Here is a 21,840-nt window from a genome sequence, read left to right as displayed (position 1 = left end):
GCTTCACAGCACAATTTAATTGGAAGGTAGCCTGTAGCAGAAATTTGTTTCCCTTAGATGTTTCTGGTTTTATGGTAAAGCAAGGAAATAAAAACATTTTGAAAAAATGACGCACCTAAAATTATATTCTTAAATCTGAATTTGTTTCAGAGTCTGGTCTTAGGCTTATCCAAAGGTTCAAAAAAAATCTTGTTGATCAATTTCGCAGAATGGTTTTGCAGAAAGCAATAATTCTAATTCCTCGCTGTTTAATCCTCTACACCTTCAACTAAAACTGTAGAGCAGAAACTGTAATTCAAGTGCAATCTTAAACATCTGAGCAAGAAGCAGGCTGTTGTCATATTTAATATTTCTTCTCATTTGAGATGAAAACATGGCACTCTGTTGTCCTCCCTCTTTTGAGAGCAGAGCAAATGATGAGTTATGCAAGAATGTGCAAGCAAATGATGGATTCTTGGATTCTTCTCTGTGCCTACAATAATGATTGAAAAGATGAAGGATGCTCAACTTCTTGATTTGGGCAAAATTATTCTTGTTACTTTTTAATAGATGATTTTACTTACAGGAGGGATCTTCTCCTGAAATCCCTAGTCTAGAAAGAAAGAATAAAAGAAGAAAAATCAAAGGTAAAAAAGGTGGGTGAACATCATACATGTGTGCATGTGGTGTAGAGGCTATAAACACCCAATAGTATTTTGACTTGGCTGAAGTAGTAGTTCCTTAATTGTACTACGCTGCTTCTTGGGCTTTTACTGAAGTTTGTAGTGTGGACTACAAACTACTAATGTGCAACACATTCTTCTCTGAAGACCTATATCTTAATTTGTCATAAGTTATTTCTAAGAGAAAGGTATCTGCATCCTTTCTGCCTGCAGTTCATATTCCTGATTCTACAGATGGTACCTTTGCTTTCCCCCTCTACAGGGTGGTGAGGTTTGTTGCCTCTTTGGATGGAAGTTCTTAAGGGAGAGGTCAACAGTTAATTTCCTTCGAATTTGCCATGCAGCTTTCCCTTTCTAATTCTGGGTGGTCTCACCAGAAAAATTGTACTCTGTTTAATTTGGTCTCTGTTCTGTTTTTGATATCTCTGGCAATGCTTTTTACTTTTTTAATGTCCTTAGTGGAAATGAGTGTGAAATGCCTTTCTCCTTCATGCTCCTGACCAAAGAAAACTCTTATTCTGACATTAGACAGATATTTCTCAAACATGCCTAAAACATCCTCATCACCATGTCTCAAAATGAATCATCCAACCATTGTGTTTTAGGCAGAATATTTTCTTTGATAACTAAACCGTTGCCAGGAGCTTTGAGCTCCGAAGATGGCTTTCGTATCACTTTTTTTTTTTCCATTATTTATTTATATTAACAGTTGTTTGTAATATAGGGCAATAATATGACTCTTCTGTGGCAATGAATATTTGACTACTTGAAAAGGTGGGGGTTTAATCAGCCTCTTTCTCCAATGACCGGTGTCTGTTATAGAGACTAATAATGCATTCTACTTTGTAAAATTTCTTTCCCATTGCTTTGTTTTAATGTGATTGTTACTGTAGTAAATTTGCTGAAGGAAACTATAACCTGAGTGCAGTTAAGCAGTGCCCAAATGGAAGTTTGTTTGGACAATCTCTGTAATGCCAAAAGTCTCTGGGAGTATAGGAGGATCTTTTACTGAGTACAGTGGTCAGAAACTCTTTCTCAAGAGGTGGCAAACACCAGTCTCATGGCCCAAAATCATCTTGAGTAGTCAACTCTTTTTTAATCATTGGGTTCCTTTTCTCCTAAACAGCTTTTCCTTGGCTTTTGCATTCACGGAATAATTTAAATCTTGTTTAGCTTAAATTTGCCTTTTCCTTTTTGATTACTTTAATGGCAGGTGTGTATTTGTACGTCTTGCACACATGTTCTTCAAGAAGAGGTCTTTGTGGAAGATAATTACTTCATTTATTTAACTAAATCAGTGCTGGCAAAGCTGTGATAGAATTAATTACTAGAGTCAAGGTTGAGATTCCTTAAACAAGAATACTTGACTTTGCAGTTTATCCATGTGGATGTGGCTAGTCCTGTCCATAAATACTCCTTTTTAGCTTGTATAATTATCCTTGCTTGAATGCTTGACCTAATTTATGGGATTTTTCCATTCTGAGACGGTGCTATTTGTTGTGATATCACAAGTAAGGTATCTTAATGTATTGTTCAGTGCTATTAGGCTCCACATTTTATTTCTTTTTCAGAACGTTCTCAGGTAGACCAGTTGTTGGCTATTTCTCTGAGGGAAGAAGAGTTAAGCAAGTCTCTGCAGAATGTGGACAGCAGCCTCTTGCAGGCAAGGGCTGCCCTGAGGGCTGCCTATGTTGAGGTTCAACGGTTCCTTGTGTTAAAGCAACAGGTAACAGTGGGCTTTGGAAACTCTCTGAGCTTGAGCTTAGCAGCATGAAGAACTGCCTGTTAAATCAGTGGGACTGATATAAGCCACAACTGTTTTGCAGATAACCATGGAAATGAGTACACTGAGAAGTCAGAGAATCCAGATCTTGCAGGGGCTACAAGGTACAGGATACCATAGAGCTACAACAGTGCAATGCTTACTCTTATATTCTTTGAACTCAGAATCTTTTAAAAACTGTGTTTAACTTGAATCTGCTCATTTAAGCTATGAAAAATTGTAGACATTCAAAATGAGGCCTTTATCGTCAAGTGTGAACTGTCAGTTTTGTTAGTTCCCTCTAGTGTCCTTTTTTTCAAATTTTTCTCTTCCTTGACCCTGTGTCCACAAGAAATGAGCTCCTGGCACCACTAAATTTTATTGTAAAATAAAAATGATTTTGTTCTGTTATTTATTTATTTGTTTGTTTCTTTCTTTAATGTATCTCTTCTTTTGCCATTAGAAACATATGAACCTCCTGAACTCTCAGAGCAACTTTCCTGCAGTGCCCTAACTGAGAGACGAAACAGCAAATCTCAGATGGCACCTGACTCAATTCCTTCAAGCTCTCTCCTGCCTGTTTTGGACACTTTGTCTTCCTCTGTACCCCCTCGAGGAGCTGCTGTTCCCATAACCGTGCCATCACCATTCCAGTCTTCTGGCAGTACACCTTCCAATACTCCTGACTCCTCAGTGCAAGTTAAACGAGAACCTGTGTCTCCAAAAGGCACAGAACTAAATGTGAATTCTGTACTCCAGAGCTCTCCATGTCCTCCACAAACAGAAGAGGTGCAACAGAATGATGGTAATTGTAGTTTTGCTTTGAGATAATTAGCTTGAAGAAAATAAGGAAATTATTTTTTTCCCAACAAGAATTTAAATTGTGCCTCAACCTGCGGTCTGTCAGGCAGGGGTGAACTCTCATCAACTTGTGTAGGACTTTCTCGTTCTGCTTTGAAAATAGAACAAACATGAATTTGAAGGTTACATCCTCTTATAATAATTTAGTTAACTATCAAAATCCAAAACCGACACAACCCAACAAACCTGAGAACCTCCTCTGTAATTTTTGTCCTCTACTCTATATCATTTAATGAGCACTGGTAGCAGAAAGTCTGCCTGCAAAGGAAAAAATGTGCCTGAAAACATGTTGTAAAAAGTTATGAACAGCTACATTGAGATTATTTTGTGTTCTTCTTGGGCTCTGCTAGATAAGCACAAAATGTATAATTTGTAATATTGGAAGTAACAATCCATCTTCTACTAATTGGCTGTTAGGCACTGTTCATTCATGTAAGGGGCATGGGAGGGCTGGCAATGAAGATAGGGGTTTCCTTTTATCTGGAGGAGAAACTGCTGAATTAATTGAACTGCTAATGGGAGAGCTCTTGCCTCAGCAAAGTGAGATGTTAATGACTACAGCTGAAATAGCCAGCTCTTTATTTAGACAGTTTAAACCCCATCAAACTTGTGCACTGTGGTCAAAGGCTTTGATACTATTGGTAGTTTTCTCTGCAATTGGCTACTGTGACTGAAGGTAAAACCTGAAGATTAAAAGCTCATCCCATACTTTCTTAAGAGTCTGTGAAGTCAAGCAGGGTGACTCTAATGACAGTTGTCTGCCATAACAATGTCACTTACTCAGACCTTTAACTTAGGTAATTTGAGAAAAACATTCATAAGATTGATCCTAGTTCAAGATAGCAATACAATTTTTTTTCTCCTCCAACTGAAGTACAAAATATTATGGAATAAGTCATGTTCCACCTTTCTAAGCATTTTTTTTCCTCAAGCACAAGATGAATGTTGGCTGAATTGAAGTTTACACCTCTTTAATTAAAAAAAAATTGGGGTTTTTTTTACTATTTTTAGTTTGCTTCAGGTGTAGAATTGCATATACGTGGTGGGTTTTTTTAGTCACTATTGCATTTCCAGCATTACATTCTGTTGAAATACATTAATGCAGTATTTTGAGTTTTGCTTCATCTCTCTTTGGAGGATTTGACAAGGAATGTGAAGCTCTGGAGGTATTCACTAAAGTAAACTTGGGGAAGGGGAAGAATCAGCTTTTTTGCTTGTTTCCATTGTTAAGACTCAACTTTTAGGAAGCCACTACCTTTGCTTTCCTGTTTTTATTGGCATGTGCCATACTGTTATCCTTAAAAATCAATGAAATTTTTGGTTTTTGTATCAGTGCTAATTTTATTCTCAGTTTTCCAACTCTAAGGAAAGATTTAGTGATCACTAGCTGCAGTGGCATGAAGTGTCTTGCTTGCAGAATCTTGAAACTTCACAACAGAGAAGCTGAAAGAGGTTTTTTATTTTTTTCTTATGAAGATGAACCTTCAGTGTATAGCTACATTTATTACTTGACTAATTACTTCAGAAAGCTCTCAATCACATTATTTTTCCATTTCCTACAAATTTAATTTTGGTGTATTAAAAGCAAGAATATTCTTTTTATGTTCATTTGTCAAGTTACCGTAGTTTTGGTATTGATGAACTTCTGTATGTGCAACATTTAAAATGAGTTTGCGTTCAGATCAGTTTAGTAATTTGGGGAGAAACAAGCATTTGTCTTGAGGTAAATTCTGTAATTTGAGGAAGAGGAATTCACTCTGGGACAGACTGTTTACTTTTTGGGATTGAATGTTTAGCTTGTCAGCTGCCCATTGAGGTTAGCTCAGCCTTGCTTTGAGGGAGCTGATTGCATTTGTTTTCCCCCAAATGCCAGCAGTGTGTCCCACCTGTGGTACTGAGTGATTCAGTTTTCTTTCATTGCCATGATGGTTTCCTACTTCTTTTTCTAATACCCACAGCGCTCCAAATGCTGAGAATTAAAGACTTCTGGGTTTAGAAGTTTCAGTTTAAGTGGCTGGTTGCTATTGCTTTCCTGTTATAAAGAGACCAAGTTACTTCCTTCCCCTTTCCAGTGAGAAATGAATGGCACATGATCTCAGAGGCGTGTTCAGAATTTAAAGTTTTGTGTGCCTTCTTCCCTGTATAATTGAACACAGTAACTCATTCAAACTTCATCTAATAATTAATTTTTTCTATACAGAGGTTTTTCTGTCAGGTTTTGCAGTTGTGCATGGCAGTTACATGTCCAGGGAAAAACCTATCTCCATTGATTTACTTTAAATGCAACGTATCCTATGCTGTCAGCAAGTTCTAGTTTTATCTTGGAATTCCCCATCTGAGGAAGGTGTGGGTGAGAGATGTTCTCATTTTAGCTGTTTCTAGTTGGATGTGTAATTCCAAAGCAACAAATTTGTCCTGTGATGTGTAATGTGCTTTTGGCCAAGCATTAGTGTAGGTTTAATTTGCTGGCTTCTGAGAGGCTGGAAGAGGGGAGTGTTTCAGATACTGCCAACTTCCCATTTGCGTTGCATGGTCCTGCCCCAGAAATGCAGTGAGCTTGAAATATCCTGTTCTGGACTGCAGTTATTGCAAGTGTAACTAGGCAATTTTAGAGTGTGGGAAACAGCTGTGAGATGCTGCCCTTGGTCTGTCTCAGCTGAGAGGTTAGATTGTTTTGTTCATATTAATTCAGTCACAAATGACAGGGAGAGTGTGTTGACCCCTTTGCATAGTCCAGCACAGATGAGCTAACTAAACTAAAGTAACTAAATAAAGCCTACCCTCATAGCTTACAGTGCTGCTGTTCCCAAGATAAGGGTACAGCGCTGCAGAGTGGGTTGTGCATAACTGTCTACCTTGAATTAGGTCCAAGTAACTTGGTAGAAATAACTCTATATATCAGCTGTAATAATTCAGATGGGTTGAACACAAGATTTTCAAACTGTCACTGAACAGCTGAGTCATACTTGGCATGCATTGATTAATATAATTTCTACAGAAGTCATGACAGCTAGTAAGGGAGTGTGCAGAGAGGGATGGTAGCATCTGAAGTCAAGAATGTAGGATTCACCAAAGATTGTCAGAACTTCAAAAGCATATAGCAAATAGCCCACCAGCAGCTTGAATGATTGCCCCATTCCTTTATTTCCATGTGGATGAACATTTTATTCCCCAGTTATGTTTTTTAAAGGCTGTGAATAGCTTACTGAATAGCAGATCTACATGTGCACATGGTTTTCAACATGTAGGAATATGTACTTTGCTTGCACAATTAAGTGTAAACAGAAAATACAGGGAGGGACACTTTGCATAAATAGTTACTGCTGTACAGATTGAATGTAACACTATGCTGTTTTCTTTAGAAGAGACCAACCAGAAAACTTCAGTGTATCCGGTTATCACTGCAACCATATCTCTAGCAGGGCTGGCAGCTTGTTTCCAACACACTGATCAAGATGTCCACGAGCCTGCTGCAGACGAGGGACAGTCTGGACTTCCTGAGAACTCTTCTCCTCATTCAGTGTCTGTTTTCAGCAAGAGAGAAGCAAATGATCCAGCTGCTGAAAGACTTTTAGTGGATCAGTGTAGCACTTCTCTTTCAAAGCATTCGGTCCTTCTCGAAGTGCCAATGGATAAAACTCCCAAATTGTCAGCAGAACCATCTGAGCAACACTTGACAATGGCTGCAGTCCCAGCAGAGAAAGGGAATAGAAGGAGGCGAAAGTTAAGGAAGAAGAAAACGCTGAGGGCAGCCCATGTGCCGGACAACAGCGATACAGAGCAGGATATGATTGACTTCAAACCTGTCCGGAAAGTCAAGGGTGGAAAGGTTCCTAAAGGAGAAAAAGTTACTCCTCCAAGAGAGGAGGGTGGAGTTACTGCTGAAGCAGCAAGAAACAAAGATGAGAATGATAGCGATGCTTCTCTGGAACTAGTGGAAGTTCCAGCACCTCAGTGTGAGGTGGTTGATGTTGGTTCATCAGCGTCAGGAGATGAGAAACCAGACAGTCCATCAAAGAGGGAGTCATGCAACTCTGTGGATCAAGCAGTCCTAGAGGCATCTTGTTCTGGGTATGATGAAGTGAGCTCCACCAGTGAGATTGACACAAATCATAGGAATGATGGGAAAAAAAGGTGAGATTATTGTAGACCTGTGTCAAGTAAAATTATTAATATTACGTAGTATTCAGAAGAGACCTCTCCTTTTTTCCTTTTCCTTTTTTTTTTAATTCACAAAGTCTTGCATTAGTGACTTCAGGAGTGAAATAAAAGGGAAAATAAAAACGGACTTGTCTTTTTTGGTCAACAAGTGAATGTGTCTTGTTACCTACTAATTTCACTTAATAGAACTGGGCTGCCCTGTTGGTTTTAAGCTTACCTGTCACAGCATATTTTCGAAGTCTAGAGTCTTGTGTTTTGGAATATTACTTACCTCAGTATTTTGTCTGAAAATGAACTTGCAAAGTCCAATTTCACTACTGTGTTTTTTTTTGTCTTGCAGTGTGGCTGAGACACAGACTTCCATATCATTCCTAAGAGGATCAAAGAACTCCTCAGGTATATCTTTTAAGCTTTCTTTCCAATGCTTCGTATGTAGTGTCTTGCAGAACTTTGAGTTGAGTCTTGATCCACCTGCTTCCATAGGAGAACTTTGCCCTGAAGATAAAAGCTTGCACTCACAACTAAAGTGGGAAGTGACACATACTCGCATCATCTTGCACTGAATGCTTTGTGTCTTGACTGCTCCATATCCTCCTTCTCCTCCCACATGAATGCTATTGTTCCACAGTCTCTGTAGAGCTCTAGGACAAACAATAATACACTCTCTTTTTAATTATAAAGATAGTTCTGAACTTAGTCATATGAAGGTCTTTCTAGCACTTTATATTGCCCTCTGTCACATTCACAGTCCTGCTGGAATCCACAATGAAATTTGATTTAAAGGTGCTGAACCCATGAAATAGTTCCGCTGTTTGGCAGTACAAACCAGAGCAGTGTGTTTTCTTGACTGTGTTCCCATAGTCAAAAGTATGTGTCTCTGTCCTACAGAAGTGTCTTCAGAGCCAGGTGAGGATGAAGAACCTACTGAGGGAACTTTTGAGGGACACTTGGCTGCAGTGAATGCTATTCAGATTTTTGGGAATTTGTTGTACACCTGCTCAGCAGACAAAACAGTTTGTGCCTACAATCTCGTTGTAAGTAAGGCTGTGGGAGTAGTGATACATTAATTGCAATCACAAGGTTGTCTTTTGTAATGCCTTGCTATGTAATAAAGGAAGCAGCTGCTTTTTCAAGCCCCTAATTTTTTTATACTATTCTTTTCTTCAAACCTCTCTTCTCCACCTCTCCAACCCCTTCTTCCTGTGAGAGAGACAAGGGGAGATAGATTGCCGCATGTATCCTGATTTTTTTAACAGTCCTACCCTGAATTGTTAGGTGCTTATTCCAAGAGGTATTATAGACCTTTATGCTGACAGACTCTGTGCTTTCCTTTTTAGAGCAGGAAGTGTGTGGCCATCTTTGAAGGACATACTTCAAAAGTGAACTGCCTTCTGGTCACTCAGACAAATGGGAAGAATGCTGCCCTCTACACTGGCTCAAGTGACCACACTATCAACTGTTACAATATCAAGGTATTCAAACTCTGTGTTGATTTATTTACATATGCTGCATTTTATACAAGTGTTTCTTTACAAATATAAATTTTAAAAGCCTTTTAAACCTATATGATCTGGACACAAGCAGCAGTTCATACCTCTTTAGAGTAGAGCAGGAAAAAAAACCCTCACAAATAAAACAGTAAACCATTAACAGATTTACTACCCTAATCTTTTGACTAGCTTGTCAGTAGAGTTTTTGCTGGAACAGCATGGCATAGTCCCAAATGTTGGGACCACCAAAGTGCAGGATAGCTGTTTGGCCATGAATCTTACTTTTCTTCCTGTATTTTTAACTTCATTGCTTATGGATGGCACTAATAACAGATACCTGTTCTCTCTAGAGCTGCTTTCTGCTGTATCTTTAGAGCAGCTCTAGAGAGAACAGGTATCTGTTATGCTGAGGGTACGTGAAAGAGCAGACCTGAGGCTTCCTGAAGCTGAATATTTGAGGCTAAATGATAAAAAGACTTGCCCAACCTGTTACTTAAAGGACTAGAAAGCAAATATCTGCTTCAGAAACCAAACTGCCAGAGATTTTAAACCCTTAAGTTCCCTGTGGGAAACTTAATGGGGAATTGTCGACCATGTAACAGATTCTTTTCGTGTGTGTGTGTGTATATATATATATATATATATATATTTAGTCAGTAGTCTAAATTTCTATGCACATTAAAGGCTGTGACTAGAACAAAGTCTTTAGGGTTATAACTGGTTGCTGAACTACAGTCAAGCCTTGCAGATGGTCCTGATTAAAGTGAGGCTCAAACTGCCATGTGACACCAGACTCTCAGATGTTTTTCTCCAGTTCTGTTGGTTTAAAAAGTGAAACTCATCATTCATTTCAGATTTTTTTTCTTGAATTGTTTTCAGTTAATGAAAATCTTTAAGTACTTCTTTCCATTGCTAGACCAAAGAGTGCATGGAACAGTTTAAATTGGAAGATCGAGTGCTCTGTTTACACAGTAGATGGCGGATCCTTTATGCAGGTCTTGCAAATGGCACAGTGGTTACTTTCAGCATAAAGGTAAGTTTGTTTATTGGTACCTGAATGCCTGTTGTGATTCTGTTTCTTTCCTCTGTGTTTCTTTCTATTCTTTATCTACAGCAGTAAATGTATTTGTAATAAACACATTTGGGTATAAATGATCGCTGTTGACCCCTTTTGGTTGTTTATTTTGTCCATGCATGAAGCTGTCCTATCTGCCTGTCTTTGTTTACCTTTCTTTTAGGTGCTGTATTGTTGCATTTTTCCTTAAGGTTCCTCCTGGTCTACGTAACATAAGGAGCTTTCTCTTTGATTTGGAAACTTAATTTTTAAGATGCAATTCTTACCAATGCTATTTTGTGTGTTACTAACCTGAAATCAGATGCCATAACAAGCATAACACAAAAAGGACTCAGTGGTCTAATCAGTGTCATAGCAAAATTTTAATTCTTTCCATTTCTTTCTTCCCCCACCAGAATAATAAACAGGTTGATACCTTTGAATGCCATGGCCCTAGAGCAGTGAGCTGTTTAGCCACAGCTCAGGAAGGAGCACGCAAGTTGTTGGTAGTGGGCTCCTATGACTGCACCATCAGCGTGCGAGACGCGCGGAATGGGCTGCTCCTCAGAACCCTGGAAGGTCACAGCAAGACTATTCTCTGCATGAAGGCAAGTGTCTCTGAAAATACATTTTGGACAAAGAATGCATAAAATGATGAACAGATTGTGATAGGAAATGGAGGATTTCCCTATTTTAAGTTATAAAAACTGAGCAATTTGGTAGGGAAATTCTCTGTTTGCCTGCCGTATCTCATGTCCCCAGCTGCCACGTGTATGTCTGTGTTTTGAACATTTAGGAATTTGTGATTCCATCACTTCCTTGGGCAGCCTGTTCCAATGTCTGATCATCCTTTTAGTGAAGAAACTTTTCCTAATACCCATTCTAAACTTCCCCTGATGCAAGTTGAGGCTTTTTCCTCTTGTCTTGTCACTTTTTAGGGGTTAGGAGCATAATTTTTCTTACAAAATCAGCATATAAATATGCAGCAAGTCCAAAATTTCCAAGAGACATTGGGCTTTACTGTGCATGTGCTTGCTTTTTCCTTCATACTCTTGATTGATTTTAAGGCTCTCAAATTAAGGAAATATTACAGTATAACTTTAAACTGAACAATGTCTTAATATTTTGCTTGCTCATTTCCATATCTGTTACAAAATATAAAACTTTTTTTTTTGTAAGGTTGTGAATGATCTGGTATTCAGTGGGTCCAGCGATCAGTCTGTCCATGCCCACAACATTCATGTAAGTCTCATATAAAATGATGGTATGACTTTTTGCTACTAAGGCTCTGAATTCCTATGCTATAAAGTCAGCATTTCCAGAATACTTGACTGACTGGTAGGACTGATTGCTTCCAGCAAAGGAAGTCTCATGATTTTGTGAATATGACTATGCACTATAGGTAACTCTGGAGGCATGAAGGGGCTACATAAACCTGCTGATTCTTGTCACATGATACGCAATGTCTTTTTATCTGGCCATCTTGCTTTTGCAAATATAACTACAAGCATGCTGATAATATGGAAAGGGTTCAAAGAAAAGCCATGTGAGATAGTCTGGTGGAGAAAAAGTTTCTTTATTAGTGGAAGAACTTGAGGAACACTGTGCTCCAAGCTAGATTGTTCAAAAGCATCATGAATGCTTTGTCATCTTCCCTTAGTCCTAGCAGAAGTATTCATGCAGCTATGCAATAAGCTGGATTAAGAAACTTATCAAAGGGAAATTTTAGTTGATACAAGAAGAGTTTATTTCTGTGTGTTTAGCTGTATATATATTTAGTATATTTCTGTGTGTTTTGCTAACTGATCCCTGTGGTTGCATAAATACTGCTAATGGTACTAGTTTCAGGATGGGTGGGAATATGTAACTAATGATGGAAACAGAATCAATTAGGTTGGAAAAGACCTCTGAGATCATAGAGAACAGCCTGTGACCAAACACCACCATATCACCTATACCATGGCATTTTCAGCATCCAATCTTTCCCTAAAGGCTTCCAGGGCAGTGACTCCAACACCTCCCAGGGCAGCCCATTCGAAATTCAATTGTAAAGAGTTTCTTCCTAGTGTCCAACCTTCCTGGTGCAGCTTGAGGCCATTTCCTCTTGTCCTGTTTCTGGTTGCATTGGAGAAGGAGCTGACTCCTCTCTGGCCACATTCTCCTTTCAGGGAGTTGTAGAGAGTGATAAGGTCCCCCTGAGCCTCCTCCTCTCCAGGTTAAACAAACCCAGCTCATTCAGTGGCTTCTCATTACACTTGTGCTCCAGCACCCTTCACCAGCTTCTTTCCCTTCTTTGGACTCACTCCAGCACCTCAATGTCCTTCCTGAACTGAGGGGCCCAAAACTGCACATGGCACTCGAGATGTGGCCTCACCAGTACTGAGTGCAGGGGAGGAATCACTTCCCTGGTCTTGCTGGCCACGCTATTCCTGGGACAGGCCAGGATACCATTGGCTTTTTGGCCACCTGGGCACACTGGTGGCTCATGTTCAGAAACAGAAGAGAAGAAAGAGAGCTTTACACAGACGCATGCATTTCTATTGTACTGGGATAGCTCTGTGTTAGGATGGGCATACAAAAGGATAAGTAGTATTTGATCATAATCTAGAAGTGCCTTCACAGGGAATGGAATTCTAATAACAGGTGTTTCTGTTTTTGAGTAGTGAGCATTGAAGCTAGCTACCCTATACAGGTTAGGTAAAACTATTTTGTACTTTTATTTAAGAAAAAACAAACCCAACACCTTTTTTACCATTCCTTTTTCTTGATGCAGACTGGAGAGCTGGTACGGATCTATAAGGGCCATAACCATGCGGTAACGGTTGTGAACATTCTTGGGAAAGTCATGGTGACAGCATGTCTGGATAAATTTGTTCGTGTTTATGAACTACAGGTAAGAAAATAGGTGGTTACTAATGACATTTATCTAATATGTGTTAATTAGTGATTTTGAAGTCAAATAGAAGTCATCTTTGTCCTTTCTGGTCTCTAGCCCATCTCTCTTTTTCCCATCACTCTGAATATATAGTTGTCTTACCAGTCAAAATACATGGGTTTTAAAGAATATAACCTGAAACGTTTTTTAGAACCTGGGTTGTTCCAAGACAATGACAGCTCAGAAAAATGGGGAAATGTTAGCTTTGTCTGCTGAAAGAACAAGAGCTTAGTTGGGCAAAAAGACTCCCAGAAGCAGTGTAAGCAAAAGTGAGCTTTTCAAGGTGGCTATTAAGTTTGGAATCCACCATATCAGTTGAGTTGGTACCAAGGAAACTTCTCTTGAAAGTATTTTCATTTACATGTCTATGGAAAATGGCTCTTAAAAAATGTTGTGCTAACAAATGTCTGTTTGTGTTTCTTTCAAGTCACATGACCGCTTGCAAGTCTATGGAGGCCACTCAGATATGATCATGTGTATGACCATCCATAAGAGCATGGTAACTCCCTTCTTTTCACTGTTCTTAAAGAGAAGGTTGTAATTGCCACAGGTGCATACAAGACAGTTAAATTTCTTCAGATTAAGAAATCAGCCTGCTGCTTGGCTGCATTTCCAAGTTGTTCTCAGTCAAAAAATCAAGTGGCTATAACAGCTTTATGTAATATTACTGTCTGGGGAAAAATCACTGTTCAGCTTACTGCAGTCTTAAAACAATAGTTTTTTTGCAGTTATGATGACTGTGAAGACACTAGAAATAGTAAAATACTTCTGCTTTTTCAAATGTCAGTCCTGTTTGACTTTTACTGAAGGGAATCTCACTGGAGAAAAACTTCACCCACAGCCAAACCTCTAGCAACCTTTGACAGAACGTAAACAAAGCTGTGCAGTTGATTCAGATGTACAGGTTTCTTCATGCATCTGCTCTGCAAGATAAGTTTCAGAAGCAGTTCTGGATAAATATTTCTTAAAATAGTCTTTAAAAGCACTTATTTGTCTGCATGTCTAGGAATTTGTTTGCAAAGTTACTTTGAGACTGTAAAATGAAAGGTATTGTAGTGATCTGTAATAACAGAAAAGTTAAATCCAAAGGAACAGATTTCCTACTAATTGGAATACCTTCTGCCCAAGCACCACATCTCATGTGAGTCCAGCCTGAGGCTTGAGCTCTGCCCCAGCAGTGTCTGTCATGGACATTCTCAAATCAAAGGGTTTAGATGAGAAGTTTAGTGATGAGTGAAAGGATTTGCATCAGTCTTTCTGAAATTCTCATGTTTTTTCACACACTTCCTCTCCATCCTTTTTTGATATACATAGAACTGGTTAGGTCCTGGAAATAATTTTAACTTGACATTTACACCTACATATTTTTTAACTTTAGTGGATAGCACTGTAATTTAAACATTTCTGAACTGTTACACACATGACACTATCAACAATAGGGGTTATGGAAGCATTTCTTATTCATGTGTAGGTTTTTGTGAACTATGAATGCAAATACTAAAAGAGTTTGGTTATACCTATTTTTAAATATAGAAGCCTTGCATGCTGATATTTCTTTGCTTTTACCTACACTGAAGTCTCTTTCTAAATTTACTTTTTTTTTTCTTTTATTCCCAGCTTGTTTATCCATAAATGTTTTTTTTACAGATCTACACCGGATGCTATGATGGCAGTGTCAGAGCTGTGAGGCTTAATCTGATGCAAAATTATCGATGCTGGGTAACTAGCAAATTGTATTTAGCCTTCATTATTGAATTTTCTGGGGGTGGTCTCTAGTCACTTAGTCTTGGGTAGGTTGACTTAGATTATTCATGATTTTTTAAAAAAAAATGTGTATGTATGTGTATTAAAATATATATCACTTAGGTATTTATCACTAGTTTCATTTTTTAATTGTCTTTGCTGTGTGTATGTGTGTGTATATATATGTATCTATGTATGTATATATGTATGTATGTGTATATGTGCTTTGGGGCAAGTCGTTAGTGTGAGTTGCTGTTCTTTCTGGCTGTTTTTAGATGTGTAACTGTTTAACACCTAAAACTTTGGCTGAGTGACATAGAAAAGCTGATTTACTGTACTAAATAAGTTTAATTAAATTCCAAATGACTTTGTCACAGGTAAGCTTAAATCTTGTAAAGGCTTATTTCCTCTCTTCCTCCGGCCATTCCTGGTGATGGTCTAGGCTTGGCTAAAGGCATGAAAAATTTCTGTAAAGCTGTAATTAAAAGAATAGAGACCATGGAAAATGGAAATGTAATAAGATAAAAAACTTAAGGAGTTGGCAGGCATGTTTACAGTCTAGGCAAAATATTGTGAAATTGCAGGAAGAAAAGCATTAGCAAAAACTGTGTTTTCCTGGCTTATTCTGGTGTGTTGTTTTTTCTCCCAGTGGCATGGATGTTCACTGATCTTTGGAGTTGTGGACCATCTGAAACAACACCTGCTAACTGACCACACAAATCCAAATTTTCAGACCCTGAAATGTCGTTGGAAGAACTGTGATGCTTTCTTTACCTCCAGGAAAGGTTCCAAGCAGGTATGTTCAAATAACATGATTGTATTTGGTAATATAAAGTATTTTATATCGCCACAATGGTGGGACTTGATCCTATTTCTCTTAAAAAGGGTTAAATTTTTCTAGCCTTGGCAGGCTTAACTGCATGTGGTTACAGTCATCCAAGGCTAACAGGGTTCAGTTCAGCCTATGGCAGATGAACAGTGCAGCTATGGTAAATTGACATATGGTCAATTTAAAACAGTTTGATCCTAAACTATTACATGGAAATGGTACAATTCTTAAAATATTAAAGAAATTCTACTCAAGATATTAGGACATTTTTGAAGGAAAAATGTCTTTATAAGATGAACAAACATCTGCCTTGAAAACAAGTTTTTATCCTTTTAATTTTTATCCATTGCTATCTCTTTCACTGTTTATTTTTCACATGAAATTGGTTTTACAAACAATCTTTAAATAAGTAGTGCATAAACTTCTGGACAAAAGTTACCACAGAAAGGGGAAAAAATGAAGAAGGCATAAGAATTAGATGAAGTAATGTGGAAAGGATTGGGGGATGGGTGTAAGGAGGGCAGTTACCTATAGACTGATTGGTAAAATCTACATTTTAGTCCTTGGCAATATAAACTGCCTTCCTTTGAATGCTTTCCAACATATGGGAAGGATGGAGATTTCTTCAATAATTAATGAACAGTAGAATCCTTTATTTCTCTTTAAGTGCTGCTTTGGGTATGATGTGTTTGTGTAATTTGCTCTTCTAATCAAAAAGAAAACTGTTTTTTATTTGCCTTTAATGCTGTGCTATGTGAAACACTTTATATATGTGATTTAATAGCTTGACAATGATAATATTTAGAAGCTTTAAGCCAAACAAATGTATGTTATCTAGAATGTCACTTTCACTGACACTTCTGGAATATTTTGCAGTTTTTTGTGCTTTTTTTTGTGATGATCATAATGACTTTTTTTAAATTGACTTCTCTGGTTCTTTTCTAGGATGCTGTAGGACACATTGAAAGACATGCTGAGGATGACAGCAGGATTGACTCATGAAGCTTTTCACCTCCCACATTGGGAAGTAATTTTCTATGTCAGAATTATTCCAAATAACATCAGTTTCTTACTCCAGTCTTTCCTTTTTCTTTTCCCACTTGGAATGCAAAAACTGAGTGGGGCTGAAATGCATTGCTGTGGAGACTGCAGGTTGTGTTGCACTCTGCAGAAGTAAGGCTGGCAATTAAGACTTAGCCCAAGTTCTTGCAAGTTTTTAATTAATTGGTGGACAAGAATATTCCTTCCTCTTGTCTGCCTTGTTTCTTTGTTGTTTGTCTTTTTTCAGGTGGTTTTATTTGTTTTTTTAAGAAGCATAGTCTTTGGGAAGCCTAAAGGGGTGTTGAAAACTTAGATTACAATAGGTGCTGCTGTTTGCAAACTCAGCTGGAATCCTGTTATGTGTCTAAGACATGTCTGGTTTTGTTGTATCCAGTTTTATAGCTGATTTTAATAAAATTCTGCAAACCAGAATATCACAAATTCTAACAATGTAACCTGAATATCCAGTGTACATTTTTACTTTCTTCATATAAAGAAAAGTTATTTTATGGGGACTGGAATAAACTAATTTTTTAATGTTAATTGTAACTTATTTTTTATTCCTTGTGTAAAAGTTGCTATAACTGGCACAATATATACAGTGATAAATATACCATACCTCTTGAGATATTTTGTTTATTTTGAGGAAAGTGATTATTTCTTGAGAGAGATGCCAGTAGTAGCAAAACAGCCACAACAGTGGCTCTACTCACAGGCTTTGCAATCTTAGTATTTTTCAGTACAGGTCCTAATGTATAGGAAAGAAGTAAGTGGTATCTGTTTTTCTTTTAGTTAAAGAGCAGTGTAACCACCACTGCTGTCTTGACAAAACAACACAATTGGATTACTGATTTTATGTAATCTTAGTGACTGAACTTTGCAGTCCCATACTGTCTAGGCATAGCAAACCAAGAGAAATGCAAAGGCACTGTGTGTCTGAGTGTGTCCACTTTGGTAGTGTTTTATTTCTGTTGTGAACTGCCTTAATTGGCTTGGGCTATAAAAAGTTCACAAAAACTCAACTGAAAAGAATGGAGCAGGATTTTAAAGTCTAAATTTCTAAAGCAGAAGCTGAGGATATGAAATGCATGTCACTTGTAAAAGTCTTATTTCTCCTAATGCACAGAAAGTACCACAGAGAGGCCAGTGCAGAAGGGAAGACTGTTTCAGCTTGTCAGGGTTCCCCTGCAAGTGTTCCCTCGAGTGGGATGGCTTCACCTTGGGAAGTCCAGTGCAATGCCCTTCTGGCACTAGCCATCCTCTCTCCCTTAATGACACTAATTTAGCAATGAACCCTCTTAACATTGAGACTAATCTAGCAAGGATCTTTGCGTTCACTTTTGCCTAGCTTGCTGCTCAGGATAAAATAAGCAGAGATTTTCCTAAGCTGTAAGTGACGGTGAAACTGAGTTGCTTATACACTAATCCAGTGCTAGTTTTTCAAAAAAAACCTGAGTGGACTTTTAGTGGGTATCTTTTTCACAACTACTTTCAGACTTGTCAACTACAGACCAAGTAAGTTTTATAGCCTCATTCTTTGACTGTAAAGAAGCCTTTTTAGGCCAAGAAAGTGAATGATTCAGGAAATCCCATGGATGTTTGACTGCCATCAAATCAAGGAACTTCAAGGCCTTCTCTGGAGCACACTGGTTTTGTATTAGCTTACCAGACAAGCAGAATTGCTCTTACACTGATGAATATTTTTTGTGAGACAGGAGTAAAATATGAATGAGATGCAATAGCATCTTCCATCAAAGACATGGGAATCTCTGAGATTCCAGTGCTTTTGTGGTGATTGATTTTGTTTGTTTACTTTTTATTAAGCTGTTTGTGCATAGCAAAAAACCCCAATATGTGGCCCAGACCTCAGGCTGTTCTGAGGATGGTGTTGTTTTGGTTTTTGGGGATGTGTGTTTGTGGTTTTGGTGTTGGGCTTTTTTAATCTTTCTTTCTATGGGTTGTGGATGAAGCAATTCAATAGAGAATCAAGTTTGGAGAAGTCTTTAAGCGGTGTAGATGTTTTATGAGGGACAGTGTAATGCTCTGAAGTCTGAGAGCATTTGTTTGGGTTTTTTCGTGGCCTAAAAGCAGAAGACTGCATAATACTTAAACCATTTCCAAAGATGTTGATATTCAGGAGTTCTTCTGGGAGTTTTTTGAACCACAATGAGAGAGCATGTAAGTGTGACATAAACAGGGTGGGTGTCCTAAGGTGTATCCTTCATGGGCTGTGCTGCAAGTGAAGGTGTGGAGCAGTGTCTGGAGGACAAGCCTGTGGGGCAATAGTGGCATTCTGAAAAATGTGTGTGAGAATAGATTTTGTTACTTCTCTCTTGTGATTCTTTCAGCTGTTTTCAGGAACATATAAAGATCTTTTTCCCTAGATGGTGCAACAGAGTTATTACACTTTATTTGCATTCCCATTTGCTTGTTGGGTTTATCTTTTCTAGTTGGTGGAAGCAGTCTTTTTTTTTTTTTTGTATGTGGTCTATGATGTTTCCTTAACTGTCTTGAAAACAGTCCTCCTGAAAAGTCTGGGCTTCTGAAGTCCAGCTTTGGCAGTGGTGTCTTTTGCTACTTTGTTGTTCATTTCAGATACATTGTAAGAATGCTAAAATGGGAAAGAGGTGGGAAAATAGTAGAGCTGCATGAGTGAAAAATTTTGCTTCATAAATCAGAAACATTTTTTTAAAATCCTCAGAGGTTCAGAGAAAAATGCTGTACTGTTTTGTCATGAGGATATCTTAAAAGGAATTGCTATAAAGTTGTGCAGTTATGGAAATCCCCCAGCTTCTCTGGAGTTCTGTGGAGAGGTTTCCTATTTGTTCAGCTGGAATTTGGTACAGATTTCACAACTGGCCATTTACTTGTTCTGGAGGTAATTGCAGATGCCAAACTAATGTTTGTTTGTTGGTATTCATTAAAGATCCTCTATGGTCTTGCAACTTAGGGTTTTGACTTCTGATATACTTCTAGTTGAAGAATGTTGTAGCTTTGGGAAGGTGGGCTGTTTGTGACCTTTAACACAGTAATATTTGCATGAAAAACAGTACTGCACATCTGAAGCCACTTTCAAGACTATTTATTTTTGATTTTGGTTTGGTTTTTTATGCAAGTAAAAAGTTGTGAGTGGAAGAGTGAGTAGAGTGAGGATTTATTTTGTGGTTAGCTGTGGATTTTTTTATTAGTCAGGTGTTTAAAAACAAGTTCTGGACTTGCTGTATGGCTAATTACATACAGCAGTCCTTTTGGGATTGGTCTAGACTAGTTTCTCCTTACTCCTTCAAATTTCAGAGAAAAATAACAGATATCTGGCAGTGCTAAACACTCTGGCCTAATGCTGCTGCTGCTGCTTCTGTATGTGGAAGGGGATGGAGGGAAAACTTCTGCATCTCTGGGTACAAAGATGCATTAAATATCCAGGCTTCTGCTTAGATTGTGTCACTTACATGTAAATGACAGACTTTAAACATATTATCAGCGCATAAGCTGGCTTCTGCAAAATAGCAGGAGCTTGGCTGTGTGGAGTGTTTGAAGTAGTGCAGTTCTTAATGCACATTTTCAAACAGTACAATCAGCTGGATCAAGGTAAATGATAACTGCAAACTGCAATAAATGGCAGGGGAAATGTTTTTGTTGGAAAAATACTTTTCCCTTCAGATGAATTAAAACACAGGTACAGGTGAATCTTTGTTTTCAGGTTTGTATGGTACTATAATTCAAGCAGTCTAAGTTGTCCAGAGTTGCAGAATATGTGAGGAAGGATAAGGAAATTGTTTCAGCTTGTGTTTGTAAAATTATTAATCATCAAGGAGCAAACTGTGTAGGTATATATTCTATGTGCCTGCCAGCTTCTCAGATTTCATTTTGCTGTAATGTTAAACAGTCTTTTGAAAGAATGGAAGTGGAATAAAATAACTTGATTGAATATTTAGTAATTCAAGCTGTGTAGAACATGTGCACAGACTGATCATTGTTTTCTTCTCTCAGTTTGGTACAAAGCTGTGAGTGTAATAATGAAACTTTACATGACAAAAGAAGAAATAAAAAAAAATAAACTTCTTTATATTGTTACAGTTTGTCTGTTTCTCCTTTGTTTTAAATAGAATGATTTTCATACAATTTGGTAGAACTTGACTTTGTTCTGGATTTTTTCCTGTTCTGTGAGTGCTGGATAAAGTCAGACACGCCACTTTGAAGCTCCAGCATTGGCAGGAATGTTACAGGTGTGCAGAAAACCTCAGACCCAGTTGTTTGGCAAAGAAATGAACCTGTCCATCCAACTGATGCCTCCAAGCTGATGCGCTGCCTGTCTTGCTTCATGGCCCATTGCAAGGGAAGTTCTCTAGAGCTTGTTGGTAGTTCACTCATCAGAACTGTAAGGACCGGTTTTGAGTTGCCAATTAAAAATTTTGATCTTTTGACTGATAGATTTTGTTTTGTCTCTGAAGATCCCAGCCAAGAGCATCTCTGCACTACTTGTATGGAAAATAATAGCTTTGTGGAGGTAAGGCATGGCTGGAAGCCAGGGCTCCAGGTGTTCCAGTCATCCTAAAATTTATTTGGGTTAAAAAACAGTTGAACAAAGAAGGAGAATAACTTTTATTTAGATAAATTATAGGATTTTCTTCCTCTCTCAGAGTAAGTTACAGTGCAAGACAACACTAAGAACTTTATAGTCAAAAGGTTTTCTGCTTCTTAGTGACCTTTCAGTTAATGTACTACTCACTGGAATAACTTTCAGTGGATGCTAGAATTTGGTTTTTAATTTTTACTTTACATTAGTGGATTGCGTTGCTACTTTTTGCCACTAGGCAACTAAGTAAAAGGTTCTCCTGACAAAGTCTGGTCTTCCTTGCATGTTTTGTTTGCCCTTCCATTTTTTATATTGTACCTGTTATCCTTTAAGCTGGTAGCAAGGGAACCTCTCAAGTGCTTTCTTTTTTCTTTTTTAATATATTCAAGGAGTAAACAGGCAAATATTTGAGATATTAAGCTAATTTCACACTTGCCATAAACTCCAAAAGCTGCTCTATATTCAGGAGAATGATGGAAAAGTGCTCAATATTTCATCTTCATCTGTTCTTTCAGAATAAGACCAAAAAGCCTAGGCCAAAATCCAGTTAGTTTTATTTTTGATTTCATTAAACTAATTGTACTTGCCAATTGGAATAATATTCCCAAAATGGTCATGCTGACATAGATTCTCCTACAAGTCACCTCTTGCAACAAAGAAATGCATGCTAGTGTTGGGACATAGGACCTGCAGTAGGGGAAATACATGTGTGTAGATATATAAATT

The 21,840-nt window shown here is 38.0% G+C and overlaps 1 protein-coding gene across 2 annotated transcripts in view; it reads left to right on the top strand.

Annotated features, from left to right (window-relative positions):
* ZNF106 (zinc finger protein 106) overlaps positions 1-20,614 on the top strand; it is a 40,378-nt gene extending 19,764 nt beyond the window's left edge. The window contains exons 7-22 of one of the 2 annotated variants that reach the window (XM_054275428.1): positions 566-635; positions 2,234-2,388; positions 2,489-2,549; positions 2,888-3,229; positions 6,651-7,419; positions 7,787-7,842; positions 8,335-8,480; positions 8,784-8,918; positions 9,853-9,969; positions 10,407-10,598; positions 11,170-11,232; positions 12,764-12,883; positions 13,353-13,424; positions 14,573-14,644; positions 15,318-15,464; positions 16,443-20,614. In XM_054275428.1, the coding sequence (XP_054131403.1) occupies positions 566-635; positions 2,234-2,388; positions 2,489-2,549; positions 2,888-3,229; positions 6,651-7,419; positions 7,787-7,842; positions 8,335-8,480; positions 8,784-8,918; positions 9,853-9,969; positions 10,407-10,598; positions 11,170-11,232; positions 12,764-12,883; positions 13,353-13,424; positions 14,573-14,644; positions 15,318-15,464; positions 16,443-16,499 (2,574 nt within the window). In that variant the 3' untranslated portion in view covers positions 16,500-20,614. Of the gene's footprint in view, positions 1-565; positions 636-2,233; positions 2,389-2,488; positions 2,550-2,887; positions 3,230-6,647; positions 7,420-7,786; positions 7,843-8,334; positions 8,481-8,783; positions 8,919-9,852; positions 9,970-10,406; positions 10,599-11,169; positions 11,233-12,763; positions 12,884-13,352; positions 13,425-14,572; positions 14,645-15,317; positions 15,465-16,442 lie in introns of both variants that reach the window. The other variant, XM_054275427.1, reaches the window with a different exon arrangement.
* Positions 20,615-21,840: the final 1,226 nt, after the last annotated feature.

The sequence above is a fragment of the Melozone crissalis genome, unplaced genomic scaffold (assembly GCF_028551555.1).
Source record: "Melozone crissalis strain CALT ecotype California unplaced genomic scaffold, PUWL_Pcris_2 ptg000018l_1, whole genome shotgun sequence".
In the NCBI taxonomy this organism is placed as follows: domain Eukaryota; kingdom Metazoa; phylum Chordata; class Aves; order Passeriformes; family Passerellidae; genus Melozone; species Melozone crissalis.
The sequence above is the reverse complement of the archived record's forward strand: the minus strand, read 5'-3'. Positions and strand labels throughout refer to the sequence as shown.